At 33.0% G+C, this 14,900-nt stretch overlaps 1 protein-coding gene across 1 annotated transcript; it reads right to left on the bottom strand.

Annotated features, from left to right (window-relative positions):
* Positions 1 to 4,393: 4,393 nt before the first annotated feature.
* On the bottom strand, positions 4,394 to 10,042 carry Smp_092150 (hypothetical protein). The gene is made up of 3 exons (XM_018792984.1): positions 9,778 to 10,042; positions 7,942 to 8,022; positions 4,394 to 4,838 (listed from the first exon to the last, which is right to left on the bottom strand). The coding sequence occupies exons 1-3, from the start codon at positions 9,869 to 9,871 to the stop codon at positions 4,633 to 4,635; spliced, it is 381 nt and encodes a 126-aa protein (XP_018647542.1). The 5' UTR covers positions 9,872 to 10,042; the 3' UTR covers positions 4,394 to 4,632.
* Between the last annotated feature and the right edge of the window lie 4,858 nt (positions 10,043 to 14,900).

Raw genomic sequence — 14,900 nt, 5'->3', positions numbered from 1 at the left:
TCTAGCTTCATTGACTCATGATTTCAACTATGAAAATACTGAATTCCCCCCAAAACCGCTTCTAATCTAATATCTTGTTGTTTAGTTCTTTTATAAATCAAAATGAGCTGATCGTTTGTGAAATTGGTGATCAAATAGCTCTCCGAGAGTTATTCAAAAGAAAACTATCTATGTTTTTTTCCTGTTACATAACATTTTTTCACAACTTTTGTCTGCAATCTTGATGAGTATATCACTACATAGCTTACTGATAAGATTTACTGTTGAAGCACTGAGTATACAGAAGCAATCAAAACGAAATCTCTGTTCACCACTTCCCCTCGACATTTAGTCTAATAGCAATTCATCAATGGAGAATAGTATCCTATGTACTAGATGTTACTTCAGACTTTCTTAATACCCTGTATTGTGTTGCTAAACATTAATTTCACCTTACACTTAACCCTATTATTTTTAATGTTTACAGAAATGATTTTATGTTTTACTTCCAATCAAAAATGATTATTAATACTCCTCTATTAAATACGATCGGTTTCTACATCTTGATGTCATTATGGTTTATCATCTTATCTTGACCTTTGTTCTATACAAATCTAAATCTTGATTCCCAATCAGTTGATCTCCCTGGTTGATTACCGATTTCGACAGTTGAGGAAACCTTTTAAAGGAATCAATATTATCTATTCGTTTTTCAGTGAATTGTAAGGTTATGTTGGAGGCCCTGGTAGGTCATTTCGTCTTATTGTGTGACTCTTCAGTAGCGCACATCCACGATCCCGCACTAAGGGGACTCGAACTCAGGACCTTCGATCTCGCGCTTGAACTCTTGACCTCTACACTACTGAGCCAGCATCCAACGGTGTTAATGTTTAACCTAAATTGATTCATGTTTTTGCGCAACCCTTCATTCCTTGTCTGAAGTGGATAACTGTCTCCACCCGACACTGACTGGACTCCACTGGTCACGGTGGTGAGACTATAATCTATGGACGACCTTTGAGAGTGTACACCTAATAATCAAGACGAGATGAGGGTTATAAACCTGCTTGAGGAATAGGAATTATGATTTACAGTGAATAATAAAGGTTAGGAATTAAATTTAAGGTTTTCATCACGAACTGACATCAGCTCTAATGCCGAAAATCTGTTTATCCAAATGAATGGGTGAATTTCGCTCCAAAATCCGAGACTTGATATCTTATATAAGATTGATTTGTCAAGAAATTATAGTTTCGATGTCCCAACTTCCCACTATAACTTTAGGAAACCTATCTTGAAGCTAATCGGTAGTGAGCACATGTGCTTCCAGATTTTCAATAGTGGTCTAGCTTAGATCGACTAGTGAATTCAACTTTGAAAATACTGTAATCTCCACAAATCCCAATAGTGAAATCAATTGATAATATAATGAATACTCCAAATAATGGTTTACATCATTTTTTTTCCAATACATCTAATATAAAAATCATGTTACGAGATATTGAATGATACAATGGTGACAGATAGGGAAGAATAGTTTACTATTTCCAACTTGTTCAGATATCCATCTTCCAGTCAGTCTAAACCCAAATGCGACTGAAAAATAAAGCCGGATGTTTCAATAACTTCTTCATTAAACGTAATAAGATACTTGATTTCAAATTTATGGCATCTATCATCCTAACAAAAACTTCATTAATTAGTACTGAGTAAAATAGCCCCAAGATGCCTTGGTACCACCGAGAGTGGAGAGATTCCGCCCTCCCTCTCGAAATGCTCTCACATGGCCACGTGTATATAGCCTCTTCCAGAGAAGTCCTACTCAATGCCTTTTCGTGGCAGTACTGTTGTTTACGAAATTGAGATGACGAAACGCGAATGTCCGGCGCTTCAACCGGGTTGGTGGATACGGAAAGTCCATCTGGGGGAGTTGGAAAACCCTGATTCCAAACCAATGGTGCACATGAACTGGCTCCAGTATCCTGAGGGAACAAATGGCGTACGAATCAATTGTTGGTCACCGACTACCATGGGACTGCATCTCCTCACGATGCTCCATCGCCTTGTAGATCAGACCTTTAGTTCAAAGGCTGTGAGTGTGGCTCCCTAAGAAAACCACCTGCTTCAGTTTGGGCACCTGGGTAGTATCACATACCTCACACAAATCAAATGAGATTTTTGTGGCGCATATATATCTGGTACCCCTTTGTACCAGTATTTATGTGTTTAAAGAAATAAATAAACTGAGTAAAATTATTTATGAAGAATATTTACTAGAATACAGAAGCGAATTGAATGAATAATACTCTTGGAAATAATATGTAATAAATAATTATTTACTAACAGTTGAATACACAAGTCGATCTAAGCTAGACAATCATTGGAAATCTGAAAAAAACACTGGACGGCTGTTTCGTCCTAGTGTAAAACTCTTCAGCACAGCCCATTCACCCTAGTTTTCACTGATGGTCTAGCTTAGATCGACTCTTGAATTCAACATGAAAAATACTATAATCTTCACAAATTCACATACTGATAATTATTTATTATTTTTGATAAATCATTAATACCTAATGGTATCAGGTATTATACATCGATTTGTTTAGAACGTGCTTGTTACCCACCGTGGAGGAGCATACGCCGAGGAATTATACATACTTCTGTAAATTATTATGTTAAATGACCCCCCCTAATGGCTAACCAAATATATTCGAATGAATGCTTGTCATAAACTAGAAGCTATTAAAATAAATGGAACAAATTCTTTTGAAAATCATCATTGATTCATTTCATTTATCTATTAGTTTCAAATATGATACATTTACAAATTTCGTGACAATTTAGTTCAAAGAGTATTTAGCTTGTATTCGCCATTCTACTTAGTCTAGCATAACTCATTGTTGAATCGATCTAAATACAGCTCTTCAGAATAAGATTGGAACATTCTAGTCAAGTATTAGACGAATTAAAATCATCAAGACTTAAATTTAAAGGGTAAATTTGAAAAATAACTGAATGAGTTGAACAATTTTATCAGTATGGGGTTACAAAGATTATTGAGTTTTTTTATTAGGGTGATGAATCGATTGATTTTACATCACCATTGAAAACCTGGAAGCACTGGACTGTTGCTTCGTAAATTGGTTGAGATTAGGTATTAATACTGTTGGATGACGGCCAGGTCAATGGTCTAGAGGTTAGGCGTTCGCACGTGTTACCAAAAGTTCCGAGTTCGAACTTCGTGAGCGGGATTGTCCTACAATTGCTTCCAGGTTTTTAAAGATGGTCTAAAATCAAATTATTCATGATCTCAATCAAAAAACTGAATAATATTAGTTAAGTTAATGAGTTAAAATAAAAACACTACTATCTAGCGGTTAACATTTATCTTGTTGAAATATCTGAAATTTTATCCTATATCAATGTTAGTTTCAAACTACAACACCAACATAACATTATACCCTTAAACGATTTATAAACACTATTACTATTAGATTTGAATAAGTTCGAGTCCATAGTAACAATTCACATGAAATAGTTTACTAATGATAATAATAATCAACATTTGACTCAGATGTTACATAAATTGACTAAATAATAATATCTGGAAATAATCTAATTTAATCAAGCAATTACATTGAAATCCTATGAGAGAGTACTTATTAATTATTTTTTGGGTAACCTAGATATATTCACTCATCATTCAGCAATTTTTTTTAATTTTTCACATCTATTTGAAAACATTATTTATCTTTATAAGTAAAGATGGATAGTAGCTAGCAGTGAAATCCAGTTTGACACGCGTTTCGTCCTATTTGGGACTCGTCAGCTGGATGTACCTTCATCTCAGAGTTAATATTCACTCTGGGACTCGAAACTAGTACCTTCCGCAATGAATTATATATCTTTTTATTTTTGTTATTTTTCTTTAATTTTCATATCTTCTCAATATTTTTTTTTCTTTTTGTTTATTTACTAATTATATTATCTACTACTTATAAGTAACCTTCATCAACAATTGGGTATTCATTAGGTTATATATATATTAAGAATATCTAGTATTGAAACATTAATAATCTAAATGAATACACTTCACAATCATGGATAGATTAATAAAAATTGAAGGGAACAATGAAAAGAAAGAAAAGTTTATATGTACGTACATATATATCTATGTATCTTTATTTGAGATCATTTTATTCGATACTACTTAAATAGAAAAACACATAAAACAATACACAACACAATTCACGACAACAACAAAGAAGAAAGGATCATGAATAAAAAAAAGAAGAGGAAATCATCACTTGAACAGTATATATTTAGATCTTCATATATGTATAATAGTATAGTATTCTAATATAGAAAGGAATCATTTTGCACTTTGTTTGAATCAACTTGAAGTAATCTTATAATAATAATAGTTTATTGGAATGAAATGATGAAGAACTAGGTGTAACATATAAATATATATATATATGAAAGTTTTATAGTAGTCAAATCACAGTTAAAATGAAAGCGATCAAAGTCTTCTTCAGTAGTTATTTTTTTGACTGATAAATGCTTTCAATTGTTTTTAAATTAACACACACACATTTGCACACACACACACACACTTACACACAAAACAAAATGATTATATAATAAAAAGAATTATTCAAAATCACGATATCTTCTTGGTACTGAATTATAAAAACACATATGATATTCAGGGAAACAACGACAACGATGATATTTTTTAATTTCTTCACTACCAGATGGTACAAAACTCATAAAATACCATTCATTACAACTTAATTGTTGACATAATTCAAAACATTTTTTAGCTGTTGGTACAACGCACATAAAATTTCCAGTTGCTAAGAGATAATAAACAAAAAAAGAAAGGAAGAAGGTACTATTAGGATTTAAAACAAACTAATGAATTCATAAATGAACTTTTAAAGAATGAATTCAATAAAAGTACTTAGATACAATATGATATCGGAAAAAGTCGAACATTAAACTTTTAATAGTTGAATTAATGAGTCAATTAAGGCTAGACCACTATGGAAAACCTTATTTATTTATTTATTTAAACACATAAATATTGGTACACGGAAACACCAGATATATATGCGCCGCACAAATCTCATTTGATTTGTGTGAGGGATGTGATACTGCCCGGGTGCCCAAACTGAAGCAGGTGGTTTTCTAAGGGGGCTATCGTCGAGACCACTGTGGTGGAATTCAAAGGTCTAATCCACAAGACAGTGGAGCATCTTGAGGAAATGCAGTCCCATGGTAGCCAGTGACCAACGATTGGTTCATACTCCATTAGTTCCCTCAGGATACTGGAGCCCATGTGCACCATTGGTTTGGAATCAGGGTTTTCCAACTCCCCTAGATGGACTCTCCGTGTCCATCAACCCAGTCAAAGCGCCGGACCTTCGCTTATCGTTCTCTCAATTTTGTGAACAACAGTAATGTCACGAGAAGGCATTGAGTAGGACTTCTCTGGTGGAGGCTACATACACGTAGCCATGTGAAAGCATTTGGAGAGAGAGAGAGCGGACTCTCCCCACTCTCGGCCGTTCCACGGCATTTCGGGGCTATGGAAAACCTGGAAGCACTGGACGGCCGTTTTGCTTTATTGTAGGACTCCTCAAGAGTGCGCATCCAGGTTTTCCAAGCACTCTACAATCAATACAACACCTCCTAGTTTAATTAATACAAATCTATTAAGATTTTAAAAGGGAGGATTGTGTAAGTATGATTATGTAATATATTATACTAATAGCAGTATACAAAATCTTGTGAAGATTATTCAGTTTTCACATTTCACATCACCGAATGATCTTAGTTAGGCAATCGTCGAAAACTGAAAACCATCAAATAACTGTTTCATCATATCACGCATTCCTTCACAACTTCACACTCACAATATGATCCAATCATTCACACTCAACCATTCCGTTTTCACACTACACAGTTTATATACTATCGTCTATATGTTCGACTTCATCGAGATGTGACAATGTGAGACCATTTTCCATCACATACATATGGTCGATAACTATCCATCTCACATCGCTCATGGTTAAATTCCTCTAGTCTCAAATTCTACTCAGAACTCGTTCAATCACATCTACAACTTAATCATTAATGAGTGTAAGAATATCATCATAATTACTATAATTGTAGTTGTTTGGTGAGTATTTTGACGTTTGTGTGGATTTCATTCACATGACTGTTGCATGTCGATTAGATGGTTATTATTGAGGAGTGTGATACTGTGACGAATGAGATGTTCAATGCTTCCTTTTGTTCGATAGTTTTCCAGCTAAGATCATTCCTGTATGTGAAATATGAAATTTTTTAAGATTTTCACAAACGTGGTAAACTATATCATTAATTATGATTTATACAAGTTGGAATTATATGAAACCCGAAGTTTGTGCTGATGATGTCGTTCAGAAGGACGATGAAAGCTCCACAACCAAACCATCCAGCTCAGAGAACAAAACTCTATCAGAAACGTATGATAATTAGCATTGGAAACAATGCAGTATTCTAAACCAAACAATGAAATAATTACAAAGATGTAAATAGTGAAAACCCTTTTATTTTACGCCTACCTTTTACGTGTAATACATATGTCATTATTTAGAATAAACATAACACTAGGATTACGTAACATTAATCAAGTTCGTTGAATAGTATACCGTATACAAAGGTCTCAGTATTTATATTCATATCCTGAACTTAAATATTGGCTAAAATATTGTTACCATGACAATTAATATACAATAGTGTAATATATAAAGTAGTCTATTACTTCCCTATACAAAGTATTCAGAGGCGATCTGTATACAATGATAATTATAACTGATATTGAATAAACAGTAATCTATATAAATTCATTTAGTATTGTTTGTTTTGAATCTTCCCATGGATGTATTAGGACTGTAACTGGTCAGTCTCTAATCTCTCTATATATAGTTCTGTTTCCATTGTCAATATTGTTATTGTTATTTTTGTCATGGTTGTACTAATCAAAGTTACTGAATATGCATTTTAGGTTTGTTTGTTTCTATGTTTGTTTGTTTGTTTGCTTGTTTGTCTTCCTATAAATAATACACATTACATTAAGGGATAATATTCCGCCTACAAATTGTTGTTTGGTATAATCCTATTATTAGAATGATCAAATAAACAGATGTTAATCGGCATAATGTAAACAAGATAGTAATTAGATAATAATTACATAATATCGGAATTCTATTATTGTTTTTTTTTGTTGTTGCTATCATTTGTAAATTGTAGTCACGTAATTTGAAGAATACTTACGTAAATAACCTTTAGCGACCAAGATTTTATTGAATGGTAATATAGAACTGAACGATAACAACATTACTACTACTACTACTAACAATAATAATGGTACTTTTATAGTTGAACTCATGAATCAATTAAAGCCAGACCACCATAGGGAACCTAGAAGCACTGCGCCGCAGTTTCGTCATAGTATGAGACTCTTCAGCAGTACACATCCACGATCCTGCTCGCGGGATTTCAAGAAAGAACCTGTTGATCTTGTGCGCTAACGCCTAACCTCTAGACTACTGAGCATGCCATCACCCAAACGGTGTTAATGTCTAACTTCAACCAATAATAATAGTGATAATAATGTTTTTGGACGTTTGACACTTACCACAACTGACAATAGTCAATTACTGGAAATATCTAACCAAATTACAACTATATTCGACAAACATTACCTTTAAAAGTCTATAACTATGAATCTATCATTATGATATTACAATTGTCAACCGAAAAAAGACTGGTGTATGTATAGACATGGTAGGTTCGTCAAAATGAAATTATCAATAATTTCCATAATATATACCCCCCCTACCACTTTAACTCAAAACGTTTACAAATATACCACACAAAAATAAAAATCAAAATCAAATTATTTACCATTATGAAATCGATAGTTTTTTTCAGGGCATGGCCTTGTAAACTTTAAATCTTTCAATAGTAATCCATCATTTTGTAAAGCTAAAATAAATAATAAAGATGATTAAATGAACTAATAATGAATTGATAAAATTGTTTTATTTTCTTCTCTTCTTGTGGTGTGTGCTACTGATATCGACAGATATAAGTAGTATGTATCATCAATAGAAAGTGAAATGCCTGACGGCAGAAAGTTCAGAAGATCGAAGAAAAGAGAACTAGAACAGAGAATGATTGGTGTGTGGAAATGGAGGAACAGTGAAGTGTGAGATGATTGATTGACATTTTGCAAATTTAGTATTTACTGTATGGTTCTTAGACTTTTCTAAGATGTTCTGTAATTTTGTAATAAAATACATTCGATTGTTCCCACTTGTGTTCTCGTTCGCTTCATTATTATTAAAGACCGAATTGTAATGTCAATTGAATCAACTATATGTTAATAGTTGTTAAGAGAGATAGAGAAAATGCTTTTAAGTGACAAATAGAATGATGTTTATCATTTGTTATCAGTATAGGGACTTGTAAAGAGTTTAATATTTTCACTATTGAATTCACGATTCGATCTAAACTAGACCATCTGAGAAGTTCCATATTAGAACTAAACAACCATCTAGTACTTCCAGGTTTTCAATGAAGGTTTCAGCTTAGATCGACTCGGGAATCTAATTGTGAATTGATATTAATGTCAACTAATTATTGACGGATAGATGGGTAATTTAATATTTTCTTTCATTTTTTCTTGAATTTATATTTACCATTTTATTTGCCGAACTGATTGTTCTGTGAAATGAACTGTCATATTCAAATATGAATACTTTTTTCTTAACAAAATGAAAGTAATATCAGAATACGGGTTTGTGGATATTGTAGTAATTCTTTAGTAGTTAAATTCATGAATCGATTAAAGATTGAACACTATGGAAAACCTGGAAGGATTGCACGGCAGTTTCGTGCTAATATGGGACTTCTCACTGGTGCACATCCACGATCGTGCAACAAAGGGACTCGAACTAAGGACCTTCGGTTTCGTGCGTGAACGCTTAAACTCTAGACTACTGGGTTGGTATCTAACGATGTAAATATCTAATTTCAATCAATCCATGATATTACACAATCATTCACCATTGTCTTCTGTGAATAACTGCCTCTACAATAGATACCACTGAACTATAATGGTCACGGCTTTTTACTAGAATTTCAAAAAATATCACTTGAAGCGAATCCCTAATGAGCATATGATATTTATTATCAGAATGGAGATTTCTGAAAATTGTAGTAATTTTTAAAAAAAATAAAAGTATATTACATGACACAATCAGATCAACTTATATCCATATATACATATATAAATCACCAAGAAATTAGAGTCACTTTATTCACCCCATTGCACAAGCAAGTGGCTATCAGAACTAAGTAGCTGAGTGAATAACGTAATGACGTTTCAAGCGAACGATACTGGATTGGAGTCCCAGAGTAAACATCAAATCTCAAATACAGGTACTTCTAGCTGACCGGTCCCAAATAGGTCAAAACGTACATCAAACTGTATTCCCCTGCTAATCACTATCCATCTTTGCTTATAATAATCTCGCGAGGCGAGGATGCACACTACTGAGGAGTCCCACAATGGGACGAAACGGCTGTCCAGTTCTTTCAGGTCTTCCTTAATGGTCTAGCTTCAATTGACTCATCCTTTCAATTATGAAAATACTAAAATCTCCACAAAAAGAACCCCTTCTGATAATAATAATAATAATAATTATGATAATAAATACCTTTTAAAAATTAACTTACCTAATCCATTTATTTCAATATTAAACATTAAAACAATTCCAATCATTAAAATAAATTTATTTGATATAATAATTGAAGATTTTGGATGAAACATTTTTCTTTTTTTTTAATTTTGATTATTTTTTATTCTGTAATCAAACTATGAATGGAATAATGTGCTTAGCAACAACAACAACAAAAGAAAAAGAAAAGAAAACACGAAAAAGTAATAATAATAATAATAATAATAATAATAATTAAGAAATGAGAATGATTTAATTTATACTACTTAATTATTCAATTAGATTGAATGGTAACTGTTGTGTTTCTATGGTTTAAATACTCTGTCACAGTTGTTATATATATATAGTCAATAATTCATAAGAGGTGAGTAAATATGACAGATTTTTTTTCTTTTTTTATATTTTTTTTATTCTTTTGTTTTGTTGTTTTTTTTTTGGTGAAAAAACCTAAGGAATTTTTTCGGTATAAAAATAATGTTAATGTAGAATATAGACGATTGAGTTAACTGGAATATACATGTATATTTATATATGTAGAAGAATGTACATGTGAAATAATATAAGGGGAAAAACCTTTTTTGTCTCTTATTATTATAAGCGTGGGCTATCCTCTTCATTTTTAACCAACCAGATTTTATTAAATAAAAATAATCATTGGTAATAATAATATTTATGATTTTTAAATTATTTTTAATATATAAAATTATTATTATTCTGATGATGACATAATTGTAAATATGGAATGATGATGTATGTTGCTATGCTGATTACTTGGATCTTCCTATTGAAGTGAAAGGTACTGGGTTCAAGTTACAAAGTGAACATTCACTTGGATTCAGAGATATCCAGTTAACAAGTCGTAAATAAAATGATTTCATTATTTTTCATAGTTAAGATCATGAATCAATTGAAGCTAGACAACCAATGGAAAACCTGAAAGCACTAGACGGCTGTTTCATCTTATTATGGGACTCCTCAGCAGTGCTCATCCACGATTCCCCACTCGCGAGATTCAAACCCAGTGGTCTATCGGTTTTAAGTGCTCTGGCGCGAGACTGGTAGGTCCTGAGTTTGAATCTCGCGAGTGCGGGATCGTGGATGCGCACTACTGAGGAGTCCCATAATAAGACGAGTTGGCCGTCCAGTGCTTCTAGGTTTTTCATTGGTGGTCTAGCTTCAATTGACTCATGATTTCAACTCTTAAAAATACTGAAATCTCCACAAAACCCCTTCTGATTTCATCATTGTACATATTGAATGATGACTTAATTATATATATGTTGTTATGTTGATTACTAGGATCTTTCTATTGATGTTTAATGACTGCAATTAATTTAGTATGCTATTGGTATTTGTGAATTGTGTGCGGATGGCTTCGATATTTTTCTTCAGTTACAAGTATTATAAGCAAAGATGAAAATGGTTAAATCATGGAAATCAAGATGAGCGTTTACATCCTATTTTGGGATTAATTAAATAGATAATGTAATGACGTTTGAAGTGAATGATACTACTGTGGTGTAATCTACTTATATCCGCATAAGTAGTATATGGTGGTGGTCAGACATAGAATGTATTTTGGCAGAACAACGATAAGGAAAGAACTGAAATGAAGCGCAATTGACAGGAAAATGCACAAACAATGAAATTAGAGAAGATGGATTGATATTTGCAGAAGGCACAGTGAAGATTGAGACAATTGATTGTTACTTTGCAAATTAACTGTTTGCTGTATGGTTATCAGATCTTAGTAAGAGAGTTTGTAATTTGTGCTTAAATACATTCGATTGTTCCTAACTAACTTGGATTCAGGGATATTCAGCTAACGAGTCGTAAATAAAACGATTTCACTGTTAGCTATCATCCATCTCTGTTTATTATACTAATGTACTTGTTTTAAAATTGTAAACGATGTAATTTCAAACATTGAAATAATCAAAAGGGGTTTCATGGAGATTTCAGTATTTTCATAATTGAAATCATGAGTCAATTGCAGTTAGACCACCATAGAAAACCTGGAAGCACTGGACGGCCATTTCGTCCTATTGTGGGACTCCTCATTCGATTATTAATGAACGCCTTAGAATAATATATTCATTATTAATGTATAAATAAAATTACTACATGTCTACCTTCATTTGGCTTGCTGTACTGAACAACTGTCTTTCATTGTTTCCACGTACTAGGATATAAAGGGGATCCATTAATTCTTAGTTTGTGGTGGTTGGTTCAAAATTCCAATTATATTTAACAGTCTTGACAGATTTCATCTACTGATAACAATTATGTGTTCATTAGTGACCAATTTCCAGAACAAATCCTCATAGTTTCAGCGAAATACAATGACCAATGGAATTGAATCGTATTAAGTGTTAGGTAATTATCCACCAAAGATAATGGATTGAATTCAAACACATAGACCAATGATATAGGAGTCAGTAGCACTTTACGAGATGTATTAAAATCTTATTGTGTTTTTAAGAAGTATTTATATTTAAGTGTGTGAAACATGTAGAAAAATGAAGTGATTATTAAGACTGACGAAGTTTGTGATTATTATGAAGTTTTCTCAAACTAATTCTTTGTTGTAATTAGCTTGTAAGGATTGTTTGAATCTTTTCGTTGTTGATTTCAAGGTCCTCAGTTGACTAATATCTTTTAGCTTATGTACAGAGGTTGAGTGGAAGATCTTGATAGTTCCATTAAGTCATAAGCGATCCTCTGTTAACCACTGTCAAACTCAGTTTAAAATCTATATTTCTTGATGATGCTAACGAAACAATCCACTGAAGCTGCACATATGCAAAGAGATACTGATCGGTTGAATATCTTAATAACAACAAGAAGATTCAAACAACTTTACAAATGAATCGAAATTCATCCTCATTGCACAAACAAGTGGTGATCTGGACACAGTGTTATGGTGTGTAACCCGTTAGTCGTCTGAAGCGAAAAGTACTAGGTGCCGGTGTGAAAAAACAACAAATGCAGGTATATCCAGCTGAGGAGTCTTAAATAGGAGGAAATGTACCTCCTGTATTCCACAGCTAGCCGCTATCAAACTATACTTAAAGAACCTAAATGTTTATCAGCATTTTTAAAACTAATAAGGACTAGAGCTTTTAACCAAAAATATATACATTAATTTGCAGTCGATCATCAGTAGTGGTGTTCATACGTACCTTCACTGAATGCTTAATGATTACACCACTTAACCTTTCCACTAGCAAGCTTTTAATTCCTCCCGAAGTTTTACAATCGAATAGAACAGATAAGTAGTACTAAAAGTAACGGAGACTAGGCAGACAAATTAACACCTAGTTACTGAGTTGCAAGAGTTTTATAGCTACACATATATTAATAAATAATCAATACATCATTCTCATTTCTTCGACGATAAATGTGAGAGGTATGTTAATATTGGTGAATGACAACTGGAACATATTTATACTAGAAGAATCAATATGAAGGCAACTTCATAAAATATGTAAGGTAGGTTTCGTCATAACTTCCGGAGGAGGTCTACTGTACATTAACGATACAAAATTGGTTTTAAAATGGTTTCAAAGTAGTGAGCGATAATCTTTTTCCAATGACAATATAAAGTTCACTATGTGAACAAAGGACATATGTGCTGAACTAAATATCAGTGGTGTGAACAGTTATAATATACACTTAGTTACAGATGTGTATATATTATAATAAAAAGTTTCAAAATTATTCATCTACTTCTTCAGTAATTACGTTTGTTCTTTTAACGGCATAAATATCGAGTTAAGAACAATCTGACTTCTTTCATAGTTACAAATGTGACTGATATTGCACTTTCTTAAGTTTTAAGGCTTCGTAGTTGAAAGCGTGAGTCAATTGAAGCTAGACCACCAGGGGAAACATGGAGGCACTGGACGGCCAACTTGTCCTATTGTGGGACTCCTCAGCAGTGCGCATCCACGACCCCGACTCAGTATTTTCATAGTTGTGTTTGAATCTCACGAGGCGAGGTCGTGGAAGCAACAAGCTAATGTGGGAGAGAACAAACCAGATTTCAGCTGAAGAAGAAATCAGGAAGAAGTGCTGGAAGTGGATAGGACACACATTGAGGAAATCACCCAACTGCATCACAAGACAAGCCCTCATATGGAATCTTGAAGGCAAAAGCAGAAGAGGAAGACCAAAGAACACATTAAGCAGAAAAATGGACACAGACATGAGAAGAATGAACAAAAACTGGATAGAACTAGAAAGGAAGGCTCAGGACAGAGTGGGTTGGAGAATGCTGGTCGGCGGCCTATGCTCCACTGGGAGTAACAGACGTAAGTAAGTAAGTAATACCACATATTCACACTTGCAAAATCCTCCCTTTTAAAATTCTAATGTATTTGTATTGATGAAACTAGGTAGTGTTGTATTGATTATAGAATGTTTGTTGCCATGAAATGATACGTGTATATATATATATGAGTTAGCATTTTCATTCACAATAAAACTACTTTCCAATTTAATCGTTTATCAATTTCTGTTTTCGTCTTTCTGTTTTTTCGTTCTATTTTAAAGCAGAACTTTTATTATTTGTCTAATAGATTAAATAGTCCATCTATAGACCTCATAATTAACTGTTAGGCGCCAAACAAATTATTTATACAATGATTTTTTAATTTCTTTTTTTTCAATTTTCTCACTCGTCTACTAAGTAATTTTTATTGTCATTTAAGTTGTAAAATGTAAATTTATCCGATTAACTTTGTTATGTTTGTTCTAGTGTTTTACTTTCAAATTGAAAGGAATTAGAAATAATTTAGTCGGAGTTAATCAGTGGCTTGCTTACTTACTTACTTACTTCTGTTATTCCTCGTGGAGAAGCATAGGTCACTCACAAGAACTCTACATCTAACTTTATCTAGATCAATCCTTCCCATTTGTTTCCAGTTAGCATTCATCCATTTCATACCTGCTTCTATTTCCCGACGTAGTGTGTTCTTTGTCATTCCTCTCTTCTGTTTCCCTTCAGAATTACAAGTTATGGCTTGCCTCATGATGCAGTTTGATGATTTTCTCAATGTGTGTTCGATCCACTTGCAACGTCTTTTCCTTATATCCTCATCAGCTGTAACCTGGTATGTT

Source organism: Schistosoma mansoni, chromosome 1 (assembly GCF_000237925.1).
Source record: "Schistosoma mansoni strain Puerto Rico chromosome 1, complete genome".
NCBI classification, from domain to species: domain Eukaryota; kingdom Metazoa; phylum Platyhelminthes; class Trematoda; order Strigeidida; family Schistosomatidae; genus Schistosoma; species Schistosoma mansoni.
The sequence above is the reverse complement of the archived record's forward strand: the minus strand, read 5'-3'. Positions and strand labels throughout refer to the sequence as shown.

Excerpts from the sequence above, each read along its gene's own strand:
- Smp_092150 (XM_018792984.1), bottom strand. The coding sequence starts at position 9,871 with ATGTTTCATCCAAAATCTTCAATTATTATATCAAATAAATTTATTTTA. Across the intron at positions 8,023-9,777 it reads TATTGAAATAAATGGATTAG|CTTTACAAAATGATGGATTA; the intron begins GTAAGTTAATTT and ends TATTTATTTTAG. Across the intron at positions 4,839-7,941 it reads AAACTATCGATTTCATAATG|CAACTGGAAATTTTATGTGC; the intron begins GTAAATAATTTG and ends ATTATCTCTTAG.